The sequence below is a fragment of the Caloenas nicobarica genome, chromosome Z, assembly GCF_036013445.1.
Source record: "Caloenas nicobarica isolate bCalNic1 chromosome Z, bCalNic1.hap1, whole genome shotgun sequence".
Lineage (NCBI taxonomy): Eukaryota > Metazoa > Chordata > Aves > Columbiformes > Columbidae > Caloenas > Caloenas nicobarica.
Window position 1 is genome coordinate 26,334,383 of NC_088284.1, and position 19,260 is coordinate 26,353,642.

Consider the following 19,260-nt stretch of genomic DNA (forward strand, 5'->3'; position numbering starts at 1 on the left):
AACTGTCACTACAGTGGGACAGGATATTCCCAGATTCACTGCCCTGAAAGCAAGTCAACACACCCCAGAAATAACCCCAACAACCTTCTGTTCTAGCAAAACCACCACAACACTGGAGGTAAATATATTCACTTTTCTTGTAAACAGAGGAGCAGTTAGCCACACCTTTCAAACATGCTAATACAGGAGAAATAGTTTCTATTCCTACTAGCCTCCCTTGCCTGCCATCAAAGTCACAAGGTCTTTACAGCTATTCTCCCACCCCTACCTGAAAAATCCCAGTCCAGGAAATCAAGATGGACATTAAAATGTCAGTACTGAAGTGTGATTTTATTTTAATAATGCCTTTATTTTCTAAAGTGCAACATAGTTACTGGGGGGAGGAAGCTTTTTCTTTAACTACTATGTTAGGGCCAACTTCAGAAAATTTCAGTAGGTTGCTATCATGACATTACAGATGCTCAAAAAACCTGTATGTAACTGATACAATTAGATAGTTACGATCCAAGTACAAAATCAAGTTAAATCCTGACACCGCATGGTATAATATTTGGCACATAGGTTTATGAACAAGCTGTAAACCTGTTATTTGTATGTATTGTGGCTTCTACAAGCTGCTCGCCCACCAGTATCTCCTGCTTAGTTTTTAGTATTTTAGCCCTAGATAAATGCACAAGACTGAAAGATAGAATATAGCTCTCTAGGATACACTCCTGTACGGTTCTGTGAGTTGATTACCACTGACCACAACAAAGAAAGATGCTAGACATGACAGGCCAGAAATCTCATTAGCACAGATCTTTAAAAATGCGAATCTCTTGACACTATTTAACTTTGAAAGGGTCCATGATTGACAACAACTGAGAACAAAATGCCCTTCCTTTACACAACAGAAAGGCAAATAGCAACTTCAGGAATAACTTAAGTTAACCCTCAAATATGACAAATGCATCATATCGTTTGATGCTATCAAAAGTTAACATCACCGGATCACCAAAAAAAAAAGAGAAATCATCAACATGTTTTTGAAAATATCAGGCCTTTGAAGTAATGTTTGGACTAAGCAGCCAGGTTGTGGCCCACAATGTTTCAGAGATGCACTGGAGGTGGATTAGATGCATGTGGCTGCAGGGCAGCTCTAATAAACATACACACTGCAGAGACTTTCCCTTTTACTTGTGGTTTCTACAGTCACTATGTAGTTTGCACAGAGAAGACAACCCATCTGCCAGTAAATTAAATGCTATTATTTTCCAAGAGGAATGTCTTCTGAAGAAAAAAATGCTCCTTCAGCTTCTGAAAAAGTGAAAGATGGTCTCTGCTGTCTCTTGACAGCATAGTTTTGATTATGCTCCTGCCCTCGGGGAGGGAGTTTGAAGGTGCTGAGGTGGCATCAGGAAAAAAGGAAGAGGACTGGTTTGAAGAAAGGTGTAGTTATAGTAAGCTACAACATAGCCTGTTAGTTTAAAAAAGTGCCCAGATACAAAATATATTGTTGGGAGAAAGGAACTGTGGAATACTGAAATGTTATTTAAGTTTCTGCATTCTTTATCTGTTTTAAATAGTCTAGACTTCAAGAGGTAATCTTATGAATTTACTCCTGTATTGAGTTTCTTTGTAAAGAAAACAGAAGATGCAGGTGAACATTTATATGTACACCTGTCCTTCCATGCAGGCTGGCAGACAAGGCCAAGGGAGGCTGAAATGATAGTGACACCTGCTTTTCCAGGGCCTTTAGGAAGTGCTTTGCAGAACAGCAGCACCAGAGGTCGCAGCTCAAAATGTTTCAGGTGGTCTTAAATACATAGTTCTTCGCTGAAGGAGAAATAAAACCTTGTTTTATTCTCTCAACACAGCATTTAGTGTTTTGAATAAAAGTTTTATTAGTGTCAGATTAGAAAGCTGACTAGATTAAGGTAAAAAAAAATCTACAAGAGTGCCATAAAATTTCTAGTTATAATTGGAGAAGGGGCTTATTTTACTGGAGTTTCATTTTTCTTTAAACCCTGGTAGAGATAATCTTCAAGAAGTGTTCCTTCTTCAATAAAATGTGAACTGTATGAACAGGTGAAAAGTGAGACATAAGAAAAAAGGAATTTTAGCAGCCACTTAAGTGTTATTTGTGGCTCACGATTGCTAACATATACATACTACCAGAAATGCTTTAATTCAGGGGATAGGTTTTGCTTTTTCTTCTGAGAGCTTCCATGACTTTGAATGCTTTGGTGTTTGCTGCTTTCAGTTTTAAGGAGGTCCTGCAGCATTAGCAGTGAGGTTACAGCACACTAATTGTTGTGGTCCGTCAGGAAGAAGGTCATATACTCTTTCTCTTGAGCAGTTACAAAAATGGTAAAAAGTTACAGCTCATTACTTGCCTCTCAAGCTGTATACAGCAAAGATGCACTTATTAAACAAACACAATTTATATGACCAGAGAGGTATGCTGTAAACAGACAAGGATCTGGGTACAAAACCTTTGAGTAACTGTTAATCTGTGTTTTCATCTGGATTTTAAAACTTCTGAACATAAGACTGAATTGCATCAGGTTGCAAGGCACATTTTTAGACCAAATTATTATATAATAATGTGTGCACACATATCTAAATATAGGCAGAACATCAATTACTATAGTAGCATTCAGTGTCAAGCAGTCATGGTGTTTTCTTATTTGCACACCATAGCAAGTCCTGTTTAATTTTTGTAATTTTTAAATGGGGGTGAACATGATTTGCATGTCTGGTAAGCCAAGTTAGAATTCAGAAAGTCAATCAAGCAACTGAAAACTAAATGACACAATTTTTCCATGTTAGAATACTAAGCTTCAGTCTTTTGCACAAAGATGCTCCAAGCAACTAAAGCTGGCTTTTCAGGCTTGTACACTGTCACAAATCGAAGTATTTCTTCTAGGAGGTCTATTGGCTGACGTGGTTAATCAAAACTTGCCATTTTCAATCATGTGTAAGTCTGGTATGACAAGGCAAAAAACCCAAGGTAGCACAATGGCTTGTTCAGCTATCCAGACATTTATGTAGTGCGTAAAAGTCTCCAGTAAGTCTGGACTGCAAATTTTCCACAAAAACAGGTCTTACTGTACTTTGTCAATGTAGTCTTCACGCGATTTCAATATTTCTATCTGTATTCAGACAAAAATACCTAGCTTAATTTATCAGAAACACAGGAGCAAGTGTGAACAGGCACTAATGAAGGCCTAAACAGAGCCAGTTTCCTTTCTCACTGAGGCATATATCCCCCTTGTCTCACAGTCTGAGGAAGGTAACTTTTTGGCATTTCATCAACTGATGGTGTATTTCCCTCCACTGTTTCAGCCCTCACAGTTTGTCCTTCAGTACTTGTCAGTAAAACATCTGATAGAGCAGCTTCCTGGGTATTTATTTCCAGCCCGAGGCCCGACAGCTGTGAACTCTGATCTGTGATCTGCAGTTGTGCAAATCCAGCAAGATCCCCCTCATTAGCACAAGTAATTTGCTTTGTTCTTTCAAAGCATGGCCTATCTGCATTGGTTTCATTCTGACCACGCTTTCGCTTGAAATACTGCTGCCTCTGTACTGTACTGTCACCTCCTCCAGTGTGATCCTCTGATCTCTCTTCTGAATCTAGCAGTGGCTGGGTTGACTCGGACCTTGAAAAGACTTGTACAGGTGTTTGGTCTCTGTAGCCATTAAGTACTACAGTTGAATATTGTACAGTGCTTGAAGTGTTTTGTGTAGTTTCACCTTCGTCGCTGTCAGAGACGCTTTGCCTAGGAGAAGACATGCATGAAGATCCTCCAATACCACTGCTGTGCCCTTCTGACGTACTTTTTTCCTTTTTAAGCAAGTCAAAGGGTTTTAGATCTTGTTCTGAAAAAGACTTCTTGTCATCAGCTTCTATTTCTACGACGCTTACATCTGTAAAGCTGCCTTCAGGGTACATCTGATCTTTGGAACTAAAGTTATGCTGAAAGAAAGAGATGGACGTTGCCTAAGAGGAAGGTTATGTTAAAACTCAAAAACCTCATCAAATATCTGAAGTTTTATTCTGTAATTGTTTCAAGTTTTTTTTCATGTAAGTCTTCTCCTTACTGAGTTTGGCAATATCTCCAAAGTATCTGTTACAAAATGAAGGTCATAGCTTTGATTCCAATACAAAGTCTTAATTACACAGCTATTCTAAAACCATAATGGGTGTGCAAGCTTTGCTCTAATTTTAATAATTCTTAAGAGCCACAAATACGAAAACATTTGCTGTGGAACACAGGAACATTCTCTTCCGAAGCCATATATACCTTATTTCCAACAATGTATTCAACATCACAGCAGTTCTTCATAGAAGTTAGCCACAGTTTAGGGAACAGAATTTGCTGTGTCATTCACCCCATGTGGGGCATAAATTTTGCTGCCATCTCTTCATCCATTATGAACTCCTAGAGCTTTCCCTCTCATTAATGACTTAACTGTGCAAAAAAGTCACTTCAGGGTTTTAAGAATGGGAATCATTAATTCGGTTTACTTAATCCTGATTGCCCATGAATGAGTAAAATAATTAGGACTTAGACCCTTCCAACTAGTAAACTGGATATAATTCACGATGTTAAAGCCTGGTCTGTGCTGTGAACTTGTGCCAGGGACCATGTATTTCTAATGCTGAATCTATTGATGCAATAAAATCTTCTAACCATATCATATCATAATGTCATGAAACTTAACATCCAGTTTTTTGCCTTTAGATCCATGTGTACTAGAAGACAGAAGACTCCAACTGGTTAGTTTATCTAAAACCTTGTGGACTAGGAAGATACAGGATGTTGAAAGATGAGTATTACCTTAGCTGGAACTTGAGGAGACCACTGAGCAATGTTACTCTTGGATGGATCAGGGACGATAGGCCAGATATGCTTTTTAATTCTGTAATGGATTAAAACAAAAAAATTACAAGATGTACTCCCTAAATTCCTATGTTGATAGCAAGTATTGCATAATCCAGGACACCACTCCCTTACACAGCAATTTTGCTGGAGTATTTATTTCCAAATAGGAATGCTTCCTGCACTTCTTTACATCTTTGGAGGAAGCTGTACTACTTAGCAAAACACAGCACTGCACTTGTAACTCCCCCACACACCATATGTAGCCATCCAACATAAGGCAAACCAACAAATGGTAACAGTTAGTAAAGGACTTTCAAATTTGTAGCACTCTAGAATCACAGAATATTAGGGATTGGAAGGGACCTCAAAAGATCATCTAGTCCAATCCCCCCACTGGAGCAGGAACACCTAGATGAGGCTGCACAGGAATGTGTCCAGGCAGGTTTTGAATGTCTCCAGAGAAGGAGACTCCACAGCCTCCCTGGGCAGCCTGTTCCAGTGCTCTGGCACCAGAATCTACAGAGCAATTATCTAGGTAAAGTCTATGATGCATATCAGTATAGAAATATACTGTTGCTTCTTTAAGACAGCCATGAATATGATAGCTGTGAAAATGTAACCCAACTTCACAACTAAAAATCACAGCTAAAAATAAAGTATTTGAACAAAAACTTTCCTGGTGTTTTGTATCTCTTCCTTAACCATAGAAATTTCTGTAGATAAACCAGTCCCAACAAAACTAACTCTGAAACTGATGCATCTATCCTGCTCCTTATAAACAGGCTCCAAGAACAGATCCTCTGTAGGAGAACTGTGAAGAGCATTGCAAGACGGGCTTTTGAACTGACATCCATTAAGAGCCGGTTTCAGAAGCTGCAGGGAGGTCAGAAGGAAAAGGGCACAAAGTGCTGTCTTTAATTAGAAAGAAAAGAGAATTGATTGGAGACAGGTGAGAGGTGCTACTCTTTGCCCAGGAAAACACTTCAGCAATAAAGTCGCAGTTAAAGCCACAGATAAGAGCTCTGGGGTAGAAGGAGCAGGAGGAAGCATGATCCCAGCTGGTAGTAAACAGACACTGAGTTTTATTGAGGTCATGCAAGGCAGATAAATGCCTAATTTTTCTGGCTGTAAAGCTTAAAGTTTGCTAACCCTGTAATTAAATAGCTCAAATACAGCCAGCAAACAGATTCTTCTGTGCCTTACAAACTAGGGATCATCATTCCACTCTCGTATGATGACTAAGAAAACACAGACAGTATATCCCGACCAAAACCAAGCAAACCTGATCCTGACCAACTCTAGCAAGAAAAGCAGGAACCTCCTTGCAGGACTGAGTCATGGAACATTTTATGTGCATGCTATTGGCCAGCAGTAAGAAATTAGTATCAGAAGGGGCCCTGATTTCTCAAAACATAAAAATGTTTATTTCCAATCCATGTACATTTTACCTTCTTTTTCTGATTTAAGTGGAGAATATTTGCTGATTGTATTGAATTATTGTCATATCTGTTATGCCCAGAAACATCAGAAGTGTAAGACCTCATTCATACTTACAAATCACGCTTGTTGAAGCAAAACAAAACTCCAAGGAGCACAATCAACAGGAATGCTAGACACACAGGTACAACTATGGCTTCAATTTCTCCTTTCCCTGAAGAAAATGAAGAGAAGCAGTTATGGCCCACTTTGGCATTTAAGGAACTTGGCAGCAGAACACATTCCCAAAGGGATAGGGAGAATCTGAAACTGAATACACCTGCAGCGCTCAGTCTCAAGCTTCATCTTCGGAAGAACTTTTTCACCATATGGGAAGAGCCTGTTGGTGAAAACATGAAAAGCTCCATCCCAACAATCTAATGCCTTGCATCAACAAAAACCACAGGTTGGTCTAGAAGCTGTAATAATGACACATCAAGTAATTTTACAGTTTGGGCAGATATGACAGTAACATCGATATGAACGCATCTGTGGCCCAGGTGTTTCAGTGGCCTACTGGATGCCATAACATCCTGGTCAAATAATGTATGCCAAGTCACTACTTGTCCACCAGTTTATTCTGTACATGAAAACATCCTGTGCCTGCAAACACTTAAGGTTGCATTATTGTTGCGTATTCCTTCCGATGTTACACACGTTCTTAAGTAAACCTTACAGAATGCTTAGGGAAGAGCAGCAATTTAGAGAAAACAAACCAAACCAAACCAAAAACCTCCTAAATCTAAAGAACTACCTTCCACAACTAAGTTCAGTTAATGTTGTTGCTCTTACCATTACAAACAGGAACTGCTCCAAAGCTGAACATACAATAAATTTTACTCTTCAAAATGAAGAGTAGCAAACTTTAATAGTGATACGAATGAGAACGCAGAACCTGAGGAAAGGTTGTAAAAATGGCATGTGCTGAATAGAACCTAGATTAGGAGATTAAGATCCCAGCACACCTCTGCATCTTCTCAGGACACCTGTATCAGGACAATAAAGGCCATACTACCTTCAGATTAAAACAAAGACTCTGGACTCTTTAAGACCACAGTATAAGCCATCAGACACCAGATAAGAAGACATGGGCACTAAGTAAATCCTAATGACTCACACAAAGTTGGGGCAAAATAATACTATAAAGCATACGCAAAACACACCCCAAACCAGCATGTTTGCTAACGCAAAAGAGCAATCCAGGAAACCTGCAGAGGACAGCGTGTCCTCTGTACAGTCAGAAGAAATCCAGACTAAACCACCTCTTTGAGATTGAGTACTACATAGGCTACCTGGATATCATCTACCTTGTTAAGTATGAGTGAGACAAACTTTCTTCTTTTAAATAAAACCACCTTTCCCTCCTATCAGACATTACAGAGAGCCTTGCTATGCTGTTGCAACTTTACTTCATATAATTGTTCCACTCCTCCTTACCAAATTTTTGTGTGGTAAATGTAAAATCAGGACCACTCCTGCCTCCTTCATCTGTGTATGCCATCATCCGCACAGTATACAGCGTGTCACTCGTTAGAGGAGAAAGGGTATACTCTGTCTTGGAAGGATCCACTGTCACAGCTAGAGAGAGAAAAGAATTTGTACTAATCTTCTGTATAATTTATTAGATCGTCACAAACACAGTAGCATTAGGACATCATGCCTTCAGATGTACAAGATAGTTAGATGCATGATTTCATGGAATATACAGACATAACCTTGTACAAGAAATGCTGAGATTCAATTGCTTCTGTTCGAGTGTCTGAATTTCGTCTCTTTCTTGAGGATTTTGTGTTAATTTCCTGTGCCTGTGTTCCCCATCCAGCCCCAGAAAGTAGCTACAAACTAAACTAGTAGTAAAGTTAAGGCTTAAAGGTCTCCAGTAAGCTGAACACATGGCTAACTAGAAACAGCTAGTTACGAACTAGAAAAAACACGATTAACTAGAAATAACAAGAAGTAAGGTAGGCATGGCAGTAATTGGCCCTTCCAATTTGAGCATATCTAAAGAAGAAAAAAAACCCTTTTGGTAGTGCTAGCTCCTTTTCTTACACCTGCAGGTTATACACAATACTGAGAACCAAAATGCACTTCAAACAAGATGTTTTACATCAGTAATATATTGATCTAGATCTCCAGGAGAATTAAAAATCCCTCTTATTTTTTCCAGGCTTTATCAAGTTAAATACAGTCAACATCTTCACATCTTAAAAGGTCTAGCTTCATCTTGCTATACCACCATCTCATCCTGTGTTAAGATAGAAAGATAGGAGCACAACACCTGCAAATCAGCTTTCAGAAGCTAAGCGGTATACTGTGTTGTACACAGGCTGAATATTCCAAATTCTTCATTAGGGACTTTTCTGTTCAGTATGGAGGAAAGCTATGCCTCAGGCATGAGCTTTATGTCATCAGAACAGACAGCCAAACTCATTTCTGTATGTTGTTTTTCAGGAATACGTGTATTAGAAAGGAAACAGATGGAATACTTCAGTGCCACAAAGCACTTCTCTGCTCTCTGTTACCTGTTTCATTTCCATCAATAGTTTTGTAAAATATGGTGTAACTTCTGATAAATCCATTTTGTTCATCCACTGTGAGATGGTTCCATGTCAAAACAGCTTCAGCTTTTCCTACCTTTTTTGTCTGAACAGTTGGTCCTTTTGAAGGACCTGTAATGGGAGATGAAGATTAGTTTCTGTTGGGCATCCTCACATCCATCGCAGCAGTGTATTAATGAGCACTGAATTGCTAATGCATAAAAACTTCAATGGAATAGCTGGGATAACTCCTCTGCAAATCATTATTTTCAGACAATATAGCAACTCCAAAGATGTTTTAAAAAAGAAATCTCCAGAAAAATAAGATATGAAAACCAGTAATCAGCAGATCACATTAATCTTCAACTAAATTTAGTCTTGACCTCATACTTAAAATCTAAAATAAATCAGCATAGAAATATTACTATACCAATAAAATAACAAACTCGGGCAACATTATCTGATAAAGGTTGGAAAAAAGGAAAGAGTCAGTCACAGACATCTATTTAACTCCTAAATATTGTAAATGGATGTCAATGGGAGGGGCAAGATCAATTATGTCAGATGACCCTCAAGTGTAGGACCATTTTTCACTATGTAGTACACATTAAAACAAAGGTCTCATTATTTGTAGTCAAGAAAATCAGTTTATGTGCTCCGGGATGACTATTTTGTACTTACGATCCTGCTGAAGATAAGCCTTTACGGACTGTCCACTTCCTTGACCATCAGCATATAGAGGGTACACAGTTATCAAGTAACACTTGAATGGCTTTATATCACCTAAAAGGAATTTTAAAAGTGTTGTTTCACAGACAGTCAGATTCCTCACCATCCTTCTAATTTACTTCAGATACGGGGTTCTGGGTTTTGGCTGTTTTATAAGATGCACTTGTACCTAATGCAGCTGACTTTTCTTCTAGAGCTCATTGATCTACTGTTCCAAAATATCAACTAAAGGAACAATATAATGGTTTGCATTTAAATATTAAATTTAATAAACAGATTTAATAGAAGTTTGATATTTTTCTAATTTATTTTAAATAAAAGCCTTCAGCTGTCTGCAGCACCAAACCCCAAAATTGATCTGAGCTGCTGATCATAATCTGAAAAGAACTATAAAGCTGATCAAGTTTCATTGTTTGAATTGAAAGACGGATGAAAGAATTTGATTTTGAAGGAACTCAGCCTTTTCACTATTTTAGTGGTTTCTACGAATAAGAAGACTAAAACCAAAATGCAGATAAAACCTTTGCTGCTACTTAGTACAAATTTCAAAATGCAAGATTAGATACAATTTTATATTTGACAAAAATGTACAGATACTTGCACAGTCATGATGAACTAAGAGAAGACCTCAGCATTATCCCAGATTCCTATCCTACAACAAAATGCTATTCAGCATGAGGATGTTCCTCATTTCAAGGATACTTACTAGGTTTTTGGAGTCTTCTACAAAGTATTTTTAGGCTTATGAGCTAAATACCTTTCAAGTATGTTCCTTGAATGTTTCCTGGTTCATTCTGCCATTCTATGATGCAATCTGCGCTGTTGGACACCAGGCACCACTCGATCACATATTTAAGAACATAATTGTTAGGAGCAGTCCACCGTACCCACAACTTGCCATCTTTAGGTACTGTTCTAACATTCTTCACAGGAGCTGTGATGAAAGAAAACAGAAGAGTGATAAATACTGACAGTTCTTCCACTGGATATTCACAGTAATGGCTATTTCGTCAAATGTAGATACTTTTGGGTTGTTGTAATGGTGACAATTTGACAGAACCTAAGTAAATATAAAACTCCTTTTCTGAAATTTGGAAGCTTACTCTGAATCTTTGTATCAGTAAGCAGTATTATGCTATTTAAAAACCTGGAAATTAGACTCTGCTTCTCTGTTCTCAAACACATTAAGTTGCCTCATTACACAGTAAATAGACAGTATTTATCCAAAAGAAAGGATCTATTTCAGAGAGAAATCAAACCTTGAGACACTTTTAAATTCCCATTCTAATCATGACACTCATGTACCAAGACACTCAAGTACTCAGTACTTCTGGCTGCAGTGCTATTCTGTTTGAAACATACCCTTAATTAGTTTATCTAATAGTTTTAGAACCTGTGGCTCTCCCTTGGTGTTTACACTAAGAGCAGAAATCTGTCTGTATACTCATTTCTTGCTTCCTGTCCTGGTAGTGTTTAGACTGTCTAAGAGGAGGCTCGAAATAAGGAGAAACCAGCCTGTAGTTAATTACTACTGCAATGCAAAGGACATGATAAAAAGGAACATGAACAGCAGGGATACAGTGGAAGCAGATGACAAAGCAACCATACAATTACTGAAAATGTGGGAAAGTAAGACTGTGATATAAAGAAAGGGGTAGGGGGGCATCAGAAAGCAGAAGGAAGAACAATGGTGAGATGGTACATACATGAAGTGAAGCACGCATGCTTCCCTAACTCTTTGATTTTTTTTTTTTAAAGAAAACGAAAATGCCTGCTATGCAAAGAAAAGAAACAATAGGGAATATAGTGCACAGTAGCTCTAAGGATCAAAAAGAGCACCAAAACAGGACGCATAGCTTCAAATGAACTTGTGAGTACACAAATTGCACATTCCCTATCGTAGCATAACTACACAGAGTAAAGCTGTAGATACACTCAACACTAGTTATGTCTCCACATAAAGGTCTTTTCCAACCAAAACAATTCTATGGTTCTCTGTAAAAGGTATTGTTTTACAACACTGAAGGTTTATTTTAACAAAAGCCATGCAGATGCATTTGAAAGAGACCTTACTAGGACACTAACCTTTTGAATTACTTGCTGGGATAAGTAAAACTGATGCAGGGGATGCCCCAGCTCTGTTATGGGCAATCACAGTCACTTCGTACGTTCCATTTGGCATCTTTAATGTAAGGTTGGTGGTATTAACGTTGTATTTGTCTGCTGGACTGGAGAGAGGTGATTTAGCTCTGACAGTCACTTCATAGTGCAAGATTATTCCATTGGCTTCAAATGGTTCCAATGCCTGTTAGAAACAAATTTTTTATTATACTGATACAGAACAAATGTGACTTAAGCTTTGTCTTCGATGCTTAATTGAAAAATCTGAGAGCAAGACAAGTTACATAGATAAAATAACTGCATATTTAAGGAAAGTGCAAATAACCTGCGTTCATTTCTGTAAAGCAGTAACTTCCAGAACTATTTCTCGTTTAAATGCTCTTTTTCTTGGCTCAAAATCCTACCTAGTCATTTAATAAAAGCTATTCTGTAAAGATTGCAGAATATGTGTGACAGAACCTGCATTTTATGTGACTTTACAAGACAACAACATAAGTGTTAAGCTGTGTTGAACTCGCATGCAGAGCAGTCTGAGTAGTTTTATTATACATGGAAAAACACTTGTTTCTGTGTTATCTAATAACACAGAAAAATGCTATATTTCTGTATAATACTACTAGTTTTCAGATACTTTAAAAGTGTTGAAAGTGTAGGGTAGCACCAGTTTTCCAGTTCTAAGCTAAATAATGTCAGAAGTTGCACGTGGCATATGAGTTACATCGGAAAATGATGCCATATCCATAGATATGTAACTTCATACAAGCTACCCAATAACAGGGAAAAATAATAATAAACAGACAGGTAGATCAAATGTGTTACAAAGTTCACAGACCAAACAGCAGGAGAAGTGGACTGACCATAATCGCATTCACTTTCTCAGCTTCAGAATAATCAGCCAACTAAACATAGCAGCCTACTGCATGCAAACATGCAGTGCTGTACTTGGTAAGCCCAGCCTCTGGAATGTCTCTAGGCCTAACGGGTTTTGCAGCTGGAGCATCCCTGTTCAGAAAGTGTTACAAAAGTTTTACGATACAGTAGAAGGCATAAGTGAAAGTTTCCAATTCCACAGACTTGCTAAAGGACAGCAAGCCAGGAAATCTGATAGCAGATTCTGTATACTCTGGTTAACAGATGTGTCTCAGATAACTGATAGCCTTTATATCTGAACTTTTAATTTTTCATAACTAATTATTATAATAAGAATATTAAAGTCACTTCTCTTATCAATAAAACCTGTACAATCCCAGCTATCTACTCAAGTTTGCTGAGGTAAGTTTTACCACTTAGAAACTCATGTTTTTAGAAAAATACTCAATTCCTGCAGTTTATCATGTTGCTTTACCTTCCACATCAGATGCACAGTCCAGGAAATTGGTGAGTGAGATGCCTCAATGATCCTCCATATGGCTGGTCCTTTAGATGGTTCTGATGAAAGAAAAAAATGCTTAATAGTAGATATATTTTTATCTGTTGGAATTCGACCTTCGACTATCATTAGATACTTACTTTTAAATTTTTTTTTAATAAAGCACATAAAAAGTGTTTCCCTAGTTCCTTAAAGAAAATAACACTTGGTGTATTAAGTGTAACACCTGCACAGAAAGATTTCCTGAAAGGATGAGCAAAACACCAGTTCTGCTCTTAGTGCACAGTATCAAAATAACTGAGAGTCACCATGCTGAGCACGTGCAACACTGGGCTGAAGGGGACAGCTCTGAGTGAGGCATGAACAAACATACACCGTGAAACCTGTGCCCAGAGGCACAGTCCTGCACATCCCTATACTGCAAAACTTGCTATGGTCTGTAGTCACACCACTCTCCCTACTCCTTAACATCAAGTCAACTAAAAAAGGAAAGTGCAGCAAAATTAATTAAGAGGCAAATTTCTTCAACCTGAATCCCCCAAGTTTCCTGTATTCTTTACTCAGGGTAACAGACTGCAGTACTTTTGTACAATACTACAATACTTTCTGGCATCAGTACTGTAAAAAATTCAAGTGGTATTTTCACTAAAAATTTCATTTCAAAGCAGAATGAATCACTACTATAGTGCATAAAGCAATAAGAAGTGGCCAATCCTTTGTGAGGGCCTCAGCCATAACAGAAAGAGGATCTTAAAATGCTTTTGCATTTTTAAACTTGTTAGACTCTATTTTCTCTAGGAGTCCTTTTATTGAGTTTTTTATACTAATCATTACGAGGTTTTGGCTGTTTTACCTCAAAAAATAGTATCCAGTCTACAGTGTGCATCTTGTCTCTTATGCTTTACATCGGGAGGGAAGGAGAACTGGGAATTGAGGCAAAAGCAGCTCACTCAATCTCATCTGAGTACCCTGATTTGATTCACAAAAACCGAAGCAAATGTACATTTTACCTAATATAGATCATTAATGCAGTATGACCTGCCTTATGTGCATTTCCTACCATAGCACCTTTGTTCTGAGGCAGTCTAAATAAGCAGGCAGTCCTGAAATTCTCATTGCTCAGCTTGAGAGAGGAACCAGAGAAAACAAAAACCATACTGTCATCAGAAGCTGAAATTACTAGAATATTGGAAGAATATTTTACAACTTATCCCACAGAGAAAGTAAGTTTGACATAGAGCTGAAGCAATGTCATCATGTACACATAAATTCCATTTTGTTTAAACAAGTAGGGTATACAATCTTTTTCTTCTCCAATATACAATGACATGTGAATTCAGTCAAAATTCATTACCGGGAACTCACTTAGGATAAATAAGGAAGGATTTCTGATCCTGTGCAGTTAAGATCCAAGAACAAAGCAGTGTTTTCACAACGAAATCTGTATTGGTTTAACCCTGTTTAAAGACTTGCACTGAAACGCTGCACAAAACAGACTGCTTTCATCACCTTGGAAGGCACTAAGGAGCAGACAGGATATTACAGAAAGGAGACCAGGAAGAATGCAAGTACGAAAGGCTAAAACACGTTAAAAAAAATATATGAATCAGGATGACATAGAAGCTAAACAGGTATCACAAAGTATTTATAGCCCTTGGAGGGAAGAATATATTTCCTAGTGAGTATAAGGCACACAAACAGAAGGTCCATCCACTGGCTCCATATGAGGGTAGGATCAGTATCGGCCACAAGCAAAGCCAATCTTGCAAGCTATCAAAGAAGAAATGAAACGGAAACAGGACCACGTTAAAGTAGTTTCACTCCTCACAACCCTAGAATTGGAAGTTTCTAACTGATAATAACCAAGTTCCCGGAAAAACAAGACATAAAATCCCCACATTGTTTAATGATCATCAAAGCCAGAAATTAGCAAGTGATACCAATGCTGCCATTGCAGATGATTCAGAAGGAAACCAAAGAAGCTTTTAAAATCAAATCCCTTTGAGAGTGATTTATCAATTCTGGAATCCTCAGAAATTACAGAGCATATAATTGTAATTATAAACAGTTATGCAGCAAACGTGCTCTGCTGAATATTAAGACCCTTGGTTACAGTCACTATTTGGGCATACAAAGTAGATGTTTCTTGATAAGGATTAGGTAGTAAAGCAATCAACGAAAGATTTCAAAGTGGTCAGAATGCTTGCATTACTCTTCAGCATGGTGACTGTACATTTGTGCCTCTGCATTTAAGTTGAAACCTGCGTTCTGTTGAACTTCACTTGATAGTTGCAGTACTTAAGACTTGGAAACAAAACACTTGGATGAAACAACACAGAAATATAGAAGTATGCCTTCCTGAACACAGTAGGGGTAAATACACTTGTATCTTGGTAGCTTGCTACTGAGACAAACACTAAATCTTTTGAATGCAGAAGGCATGAAGATGTGGAATCTCCTGTGATACAGGTCTATCATAGTCTTAGACAAAGCACAACATCTAAAAATCAGTTTTACTATTTGTTTGAAGGCAACAATAATGGCATAAGTAAGTGTCCAGTGTCTGCTTCTTTCATTAAATCTTTGCAACAGGCAACTGTACAGTAAAAATTTATGAATAAAATTTTAGTACAGGTTTTGCCAAAATTGCAACCTAAAGTCCCTTGTCTGAACTTGACACTTGTGGAAAAAGGATCAGGGAACTACAAACCTCATGAGCTCCTTTCCAACTTAAGTTATCTTACTATCCTAAAAATTTACAAGTGCACCTAGGAATTTGCAAGACGTGACCACACCTCTTAAGCTGTCCATAAGCAAACTCAAAAGGAAATTATATTACTGTCAACTTTTTTCTACAAGAGCAAAAAACGCTAACTGATTAGCAAGCAATGCAGAAAAAGTGTCACTATCCTGTTATCATTACGAAGGGTAGCTACAACAATTTGTTAAAATGCTGTTTTACTAGCAGAAAAGACTGTATTTACATTTGCAGTGTATCACAACTAATGGCATGGGTATTCCTCAACAGCTTATTGCACACTGAAATCAGTTCATTTTACCTTCATCAAGAAGCAAGAGCCTAATGTAGGGTGTTCTGACACCAATAGAGGTTCGGATTCAAGAAGGTAACAGTTAGCACCTCTCAAGCATCTATTAAAGATGCTAAATTAGTTCCAGTTCAGTCTAGGTGGGCTATTCAGATGGATGATAAAAATAGACCACAGAAAGGTTAAGTTATACATCGAAGCCAAGGGCTTTTATTTGGAGAGCAAATTAAATGGCAAAATGCATAGGTCTAGATTGTGTTTGTATATACACTGCGTGTATTTTTGTTCCATTAGCAGAAAATGTAAAAATCCATTATTTGAGAACAGGATTTTCATACTGTAACAAATGCATAGGTGTGATTCTAATGTCAGTGTTCCAGTAATTACCGCTCAGTTATTGTTGTGTAACTTTATTTGGTATGAGTTTACAGTTGCTGCTAAGTCATGAAATGCTGCAAAATAAAACAGCCAAACAATTTTTTTTTAAAAAATCAGTAACAGAAAACGCTAAACATACTCAACTAACGGTACAAGCAGAACTCAGAAGCAGAAAGCACAGTCTCTGTACCTAAGAACAAACTTGCAGGACAGCCTCTCCAGTGGGAAAATACTGCAATGACTTCCATGAGCTCCAAAGTACATTAAATTCATAACAGTGAGTTGTAGTTACTTTAATGCCACAGTACATTTCAAACACTGCATGTGTTCGTGAGGAACTGGAAACAACCAATGAAGTTAAAAAACATGCTGTGGATTGAACTAGATGATCTTTTGAGGTCCCTTCCAATCTCTAACATCCTGTGATTCTGTGTGTGAATGCAGTGCACACAGATGTTAGCAGAAGACACTGAGTGCAGTAATAGTCTCAGTGCCACTGCCCTGAAGGAATATGAATGAGTCCAGAGCAATGCAGCACATGTGCAGAACACACAGTTCAGCTGAGTGGAGCATCAGGAGGAGCTGAAAGACTCGCCAAGTTCACAGAATCACAGAAGGTTAGGGATTGGAAGGGACCTCAAAAGATCACCTAGTCCAATCCCCTTGCTGGAGCAGGAACACCTAGATGAGGTTACACAGGAAGGCATCCAGGCGGGTTTTGAATGTCTCCAGAGAAGGAGACTCCACAACCTCCCTGGGCAGCCTGTTCCAGCGTTCTGTTACCCTCACTGAGAAGAAGTTTCTTCTCAAATTTAAGTGGAACCTCTCGTGTTCCAGTTTGAACCCATTACCCCTTGTCCTAAAACACATTAAAAAAAATATATGAATCAGGAAGACACAGAAGCTAAACAGGTATCACAAAGTATTTATAGCCCTTGGAGGGAAGAATATATTTGGTTGTCACCAAGAAGAGCCTGGCTCCATCCTCATGACACTCACCCTTTATATATTTATAAACGTGAATGAGGTCTCCCCTCAGTCTCCTCTTCTCCAAACTAAAGAGACCCAGCTTCCTCTGCCTTTCCTCATAAGGGAGATGCTCCACTCCCTTAATTGTCTTTGTTGCCCTATGCTGGACTCTCTTCAGCAGTTCCCTGTCCTTTTTGAACTGAGGGGCCCAGAACTGGACACAATAATCCAGATGCGGTCTCACCAGGGCAGAGTAGAGGGGAAAGAGAACCTCTCTCAACCTGCTAACCACCTCCCTTCTAATACGCCCCAGGATGCCATTGGCCTTCCTGGCCACAAGGGCACAGTGCTGGCTCACGGTCATCCTGCTTTCCACCAGGACCCCCAGGTCCCTTTCCCCTACACTGCTCTCTAACAGGTTGTTCCCCAACTTATACTGGAACCTGGGGTTCTTCCTGCCCTGATGCAAGACTCAAGTTGATGAACTGGTTGTACTGTGAATAGATTTGGTGCGCAGCAGCAACTTTGCAACACTTAGGATTTGTTGCACAAAGCAGAGAAGGCTGATGCTTGACTGAGGCTCTTACACAATTTTTTTCCAAGGCTGTGAACTTAAAACTTAACCAAATGGTTTGCTATCTTTTGTGTACCTTAAGTAGCAATCAGTTTATACTTTGAAATTGTATATACCCTGCTTGCAAAGTCCTTCTGGGCAAGATTAAACATGATCCAAATACTGTCCCCAAAGAGCCAATGCTGGCAAGTTTTTCTCGTTAAACCATGATAGCAGCAATTTAGTGTTCATCTCTACTGCAAAGGGAGAGGATACTGCAAGTCCAGATCCACAGGATGACAGCTCCAAAGATCATGACATCAAGAAGGGAAATTGTAAGGAAAAAGTAATTTTTGTGATTAAATATAGTCAAAATAAAACCATTTTCCACACAGACTCAATCTTGCTTAAAGCCAATGGTTTATATATGGCATTCTCTTTCTTATGCCTCCCACAGTGACGACCATAGCAATGATGAGCAGCAAGACTCTTCATTACTGTGCATAAAATATTGTAAACAAGTGGGTACAAGACAGTGCAGAGGCAGCTCTAAGTGACTCTGGCAAGCAAGAACATGTTGTAGATGCAGAATACCTTGGGAAAAGAGTAAACCAGAGTGTTTTATTTAGGTGCTTTGTGCTTTGGTGCATAAAAGCTACACTTCCCATATGCACACTATTTCATATCATTGCTTTAGCAAGTTTGTGAAGAAGTCTATGTACCCTATATGGCTAAAAACCTGTTTCGCACTTACTTATGCTTGTTCACCTATGACTTCATCTAATGGCCTCCTAAACACCAAGCTGTAAACTTTCACACAGGCAGAATAGCTTCTATTACAGAGGATAACCTTCAAACCAAAAAAAAAAAAACCACACCAAAAAAGAACACCAAAAAAACCCCAAGCAAATACCCCTCACTCAAAAAATACCCAAACAAGCATAAAACATAAATGTTTGAGAATATAAACTTCTGTGAATCAAGTTTTTCTTCCCCACCTCCTGTTGTAGCTGTTTTCAGGGAGGACCTCTACACTATTCTCATGCTCCCTGGAACACACAGGTGAAGTCTGTCAGTACCAAAAGTAACTCAGGGGAGTCTGGTTGCATGTATATTCAAACAGCTCAAGCAAGGATACACAATTTCAGCTGGCTGCTGCCAAACTGCTGAGCACTCATACATTTTGAAAATCAGTGACCTGCTTTCATATTGT

At 38.5% G+C, this 19,260-nt stretch overlaps 1 protein-coding gene across 2 annotated transcripts in view; it reads right to left on the reverse strand.

Moving 5' to 3' along the window:
- Positions 1 to 309: 309 nt before the first annotated feature.
- IL6ST (interleukin 6 cytokine family signal transducer) overlaps positions 310 to 19,260 on the reverse strand; it is a 34,337-nt gene continuing 15,386 nt past the window's right edge. For both annotated transcript variants that reach the window (XM_065655957.1, XM_065655955.1), the window contains exons 8-16: positions 13,077 to 13,159; positions 11,696 to 11,915; positions 10,368 to 10,544; positions 9,563 to 9,664; positions 8,867 to 9,013; positions 7,782 to 7,922; positions 6,423 to 6,519; positions 4,824 to 4,905; positions 310 to 3,958 (exon numbers count right to left, since the gene is read on the reverse strand). In XM_065655957.1, coding sequence (XP_065512029.1) covers positions 3,233 to 3,958; positions 4,824 to 4,905; positions 6,423 to 6,519; positions 7,782 to 7,922; positions 8,867 to 9,013; positions 9,563 to 9,664; positions 10,368 to 10,544; positions 11,696 to 11,915; positions 13,077 to 13,159 — 1,775 coding nt within the window. In that variant the 3' untranslated portion in view covers positions 310 to 3,232. The remainder of the gene's footprint in view (positions 3,959 to 4,823; positions 4,906 to 6,422; positions 6,520 to 7,781; positions 7,923 to 8,866; positions 9,014 to 9,562; positions 9,665 to 10,367; positions 10,545 to 11,695; positions 11,916 to 13,076; positions 13,160 to 19,260) is intronic.